At 69.7% G+C, this 2,129-nt stretch overlaps 1 protein-coding gene across 1 annotated transcript; it reads right to left on the reverse strand.

The window, feature by feature from the left end:
- Positions 1-19: 19 nt before the first annotated feature.
- AURANDRAFT_21659 (hypothetical protein) lies at positions 20-1,357 on the reverse strand (the record flags this gene model as incomplete). Its single annotated transcript, XM_009035642.1, has 2 exons — positions 20-406; positions 473-1,357. Coding segments are annotated over 2 exons (1,272 nt in total), but the record flags the coding sequence as incomplete, so codon positions are not given.
- Positions 1,358-2,129: the final 772 nt, after the last annotated feature.

Raw genomic sequence — 2,129 nt, forward strand, 5'->3', positions numbered from 1 at the left:
CGGCCTGGAACATGGACACGCCGACGCAGGAGCAGTTGAACTCTCCGACGACGTATTCCGTCTCCATGTCGCACGCGTTCTCCGTCTTCGACCAGCCCTCGGGGTTCTTCGGGATGTAGTCGCACGTCCAGAGCAGCGGGAGCGCCTCGCCCTTGAGGTCGAGGACGTCCATCAGGCCGTTCTTGATGTCCGTCGTCAGCTTCGTCAGGAGATCCGCGTAGAGCGGGTCCGACGGCTCGTAGTACGTGTACGCCGAGTTGCCGCCGACCGCCGACAGGCCGCCCTCGGGCTTCTTGTGGATGATCATCTGGCACGTGTCGCCCGCCATGAGGACGCGGACCTCGCCCTCGGAGATGCGGGGCAGGAGCCGCTGGTCGACGAGCTGGCCGCCGGCCGCCGCGCCGCCCTTGAGGTACTCGCCCGGGAACGTCGACGTCCAGGTGCCGGCGCCGGCGCCGCTCGGGCCGTCGACGCAGAACACGAGGAACTCCTTCACCGTGTGGTACTCGACGTGGTTGTCGTTCATCTCCATGAGCTTGAGCATGACGTCGTCGCCGAGCGACTCGGCCCCGAACGTCTTCGACGGGTACTCGATGTCCGGGATGATGCCGTCCTTGGTCTCGTTGGCGATCCAGCACAGCCAGATGCCCTCGCCCGCCGAGCCGCGGTTCTGCTTGACCACGCGCGGCTGGAACGCCATCGTCTTCTTGAACTGGGTCTCGAGGGTCTCCGCGTCGTAGTACGCGAACGTGTCCACGAGGCCGCAGCCCATGTTGGCGATCTTGCAGAGGGCGTCCTTGGCGCCCATCTTCTGCTGGACGCCGGGGCTCGACCAGACGGGCTTGCCCTTGCCGACGAACGCGTTCATCGTCGCGTCGAACTTGGCCTGGACGCCGTCGACGCCCGGGATCTGGGACAGCTGGCCGGGGTTGATGCGGACGATGAGCGCGTCGTACTTCTCGATCGTCGCCTCGAAGCCCGCGTGGTCCGTGTAGTCGTACAGGAGCATGTCGCACGCCCCGCCGGCCTTGATCACGCCGTTCGCGATCGGGATCGAGTCGATGCGGTTCCCGTCCGGGCCCTTGTCCGAGCCGCCGTTCGGGTGGCCGGGGACCTTGAACTGGACGACGGCCAGCGCGTACTTGGCGCCCGCCGGCGACGGCAGCAAGGTGTTGTAGCGCTCGCCCGACGGCGCGGCCGGCAGCTCGCCCTTCAGGCTCCCGAACTTGATGAGGAGCGCCGTGAGGGAGTCGACGACCTTGGTCTCCTCCGCCGCCCAGGCGACGAACTCGTCCTTCTTGATGACGTCGAGGCGCGCGGCGTGCTTCTCGAAGGCCGCCGCCGTCGTCGCCTCCATGATGTCGTCCGAGGGGTCCTCGCCCGCGCCGGCGACGACCTTGGCCGCGCGCACGGTGCAGAGCAGCAGGATGGTCATCTCGTCCTTGCTGATCTCGCGGCGCGTGTCGAAGTCGAAGATGTCGTAGACGAGCGACGCGCGGTCGGCCGCGGAGAGGGCCGACTCGCCGACGAGGCAGATGCCCGCGAGGAGCGACAGCGCGTTGACGAGCCGCGGCTCGCTCGTCGACCGCGTGAGCGACGCGACGATGCCCTCGGCGAGCGCCTTGTCGAGGCCCGTCAGCGCCTCGACGGTCGGGAGGTCGATGCCGAAGTCGTAGTCCTTGTCCTTGTACTCCTCGACGAGCGCCGCGCAGCTGCCCGCGGTCCAGGTCGCGAAGGTCGCGAAGGGCGCGGCGATCGGGGTCGAGCCCCCGGCACCCATGGCGGACGACGGCGCTCCGCTCCCACGACGCTGCCGGTGGCACACGCGTTACCGGGAGAGGGGCTGCGGAAGGCCTGCAACGAATCCGCCGGGCGCCTTCGTTGAAGATTCAAAGTACCGAGGGACCGGGGACGCGCCGCGCCGACCGCGGGCGCCGTCGCGGCCCGGACGGCGCCGCGCGCGGCCCGCGCCGCGGCGCCGAGGCGAGGAGCTCGAACCGCCGCCCCGCGGCGTCCTCCCGCGCGCGCGCGCCGACGAACCGCCGCGAATCCCGGGTTAGAGTGGGGCCCCGGGGGCGGCCGTCCGGCGTCGCCCCCCTAGTCCTCCTTGAGGTTGAAGGTCTCGGAGG

This window comes from Aureococcus anophagefferens (assembly GCF_000186865.1).
Source record: "Aureococcus anophagefferens unplaced genomic scaffold AURANscaffold_3, whole genome shotgun sequence".
Taxonomy (NCBI): domain Eukaryota; class Pelagophyceae; order Pelagomonadales; family Pelagomonadaceae; genus Aureococcus; species Aureococcus anophagefferens.